General features: G+C 33.2%; 1 protein-coding gene across 1 annotated transcript; it reads right to left on the reverse strand.

Moving 5' to 3' along the window:
• Nucleotides 1–577: 577 nt before the first annotated feature.
• Nucleotides 578–1,609, reverse strand: LOC132296616 (uncharacterized). The gene is made up of 2 exons (XM_059794801.1): nt 1,271–1,609; nt 578–1,144 (listed from the first exon to the last, which is right to left on the reverse strand). Exons 1-2 carry the CDS (start codon nt 1,607–1,609, stop codon nt 578–580), a joined length of 906 nt encoding a protein of 301 aa, XP_059650784.1.
• Between the last annotated feature and the right edge of the window lie 746 nt (nt 1,610–2,355).

The following is a 2,355-nucleotide window of genomic DNA, read 5'->3' on the forward strand; positions in this document are numbered from 1 at the left end:
ATGGAATCCCTACAACGCCTCTTTTGATAGAAGTTCTGCTCTTCTAAAAGAGCAGCAAATATTAAGACACTCTCATTATCCTCCTCATCGTCAGATAATTGAATTATTCTTCTTATATTGTTCCACACATCCATTGCCCTATTTAAAGATTTAATACAAGCAAAGCATTTAAGTTAATAAGAAAATCAATTAAATAATAAACAAAACATTTAAATAATAAAACAAACATTTAAATAATGGTATTAAAGTATTTGAGTACTAACAGGCATCCAAGAAATAAAAGTATTTAAGTTATTATAGCCATCCAAATGTGAGATAATAAAAGTATTTAAGTTATTACAGCAATCCAGATGTGAGATAATAAAAATATTTAAGTTATTACAGTAATCCAAATGTGAGATAATAAAAGTAATTAAGTTATTACAATTATCCAGATGTGAGATAATAAAAATATTTACGTTATTACAGTCATCCAAATGTGAGATAATAAAAGTATTTAAGTTATTACAGTCATCCAAATGTGAGATAGTAATAAGTTAAACGATGACACAAAACACAATCATCCATAAAGAAAAACTCAAACATTCAGTGCCCAACCAATTCTTACATCCTTAGGTGCCGAAAGAAAAAATTTCTGCCACTTCTCAGAATCATGTAATAACTTCGATACCTTAGCGAATTGGGCCATCTCAATTCCAGGTATTTTTTGTAAAAGGAGCATGGAGGCGTCAAACATTTCATAATCTCTATCCTTTTTTGAGGGAGAGAGAACTTCATCATCTCCTTTCTCACATGAAGATACACGAGTAGAAGTAGAAGATGCTTTAGCTGCTTTCTCTATTGCAGCTTCCATTCTCTCAGCTCTCCTCTCAGAATTCTCATTCATGTTTGACAAGAGTGCAGCTATACCAGGAGATAAAGCATCTCTTTTGGCTTTCTTACCTTTACGTAAAGGTGGGGGACTGACCTCACAACCCTCTTCCTCATCATCGTCATCATTGGGAGTGGGCAAAATGATTGTGGGTGGTGCTGTAGTGGATGGGTGGGCATGCATCCCTCTTGCATATGTGTCCCCAAATATAGTCGACATCTTGTCAAAATGCTTACATCCATACTTTTTATACTTATTTGCATTCGTAACAACCTACAAATTTTGTTACAATATTAACCACATAACCAATAATATACAAGATTTTATTATTTATTTATGACTAATAATTAAATTACTAACCTTGCACAACCTGTCCTATCTCTCTTCCTCAACTATAACCATGCCCGTCTCATGGTTATATCCCACGCCAGTCTCCGATAATAATTTCTTAAACTCAGTATAAATTTTCCTCAAACCATTAAACTTATTCCGAAGTTGGGTTAAACCAAATTTTCTCCCCGTGTGAACATTCATTTGTTTGACTAAATTACTCCAACCACTTTTACTAAATGTTGTGCCACTACGATTATTAGCCTTAACTTCTTCCACCATAATATTCACGAATTTTTCAATGAGTGACTCATCCCATAACAATTTTCCATCGTTCGTAACTTCAGCCACTTCTTCAATTGTGAGAGAATCACCACATTGTTCCACATTCTCAACATTCATATCCATCTAACATATTAATAACAACACAATAATTAATAACAAAAAAATAATAATAGTACACATACGTGAGAGGAGAAAGGAAACACTCTTACCCACAAAATTTCACTAATAATTTTGGGTGAGATTTGTCCAAACTCAAAGGCATTTCAATGATATTGTAATCCAAACTTAGGGGTGTATGTGAAATTCGCCCTAAAATGTTAGTACTTTGACATTTGAGACAGGTTTGTCATGCATGTCACTGTGGTAAACAAACAAGTAGTATTAAAGAATGATCAATTGATAGGTTAAACCACAGAGGCCTCTGCTTTCTTTGGAGATTGGTATTTCCCAAAATAATATGTTCTTCCAAACTACAGGGAATTATATAAATTATGTGTGTTGCATTCAACCATTTTATGAAATATAGGTCAAACAAAAGAATGAAATTGACATTTCAAAGAACCTCTTTCTAATAGAAGAAAAGTAACTTTGTCCAAGTCAAAAACAAGTCTGTTATTCTACCACAGACACTATTACCCACAATATAATCATTTGTACATGTTAAAATTTGTATGTAAAGGTTAGGGAGTACAAGTCTGTTCAAACTCTTTTCCTTCATTGCATGGGAATCAATTGGATGTTTCTAAGGAACAAGACACCTAGTGAGAGTAATATTAAAACAGTCAATTTCCACTTCATAGGAAACTTAAAGGATGTTTCCCCTTCCAACGAATTGACTGAGATTCTTCCGAGTAAAAAGGTTTGTTCCT

Source organism: Cornus florida, unplaced genomic scaffold, assembly GCF_030987335.1.
Source record: "Cornus florida cultivar Cherokee Brave unplaced genomic scaffold, ASM3098733v1 CherokeeBrave_3.0.0_Hap2_Chr02, whole genome shotgun sequence".
NCBI classification, from domain to species: Eukaryota; Viridiplantae; Streptophyta; class Magnoliopsida; order Cornales; family Cornaceae; genus Cornus; species Cornus florida.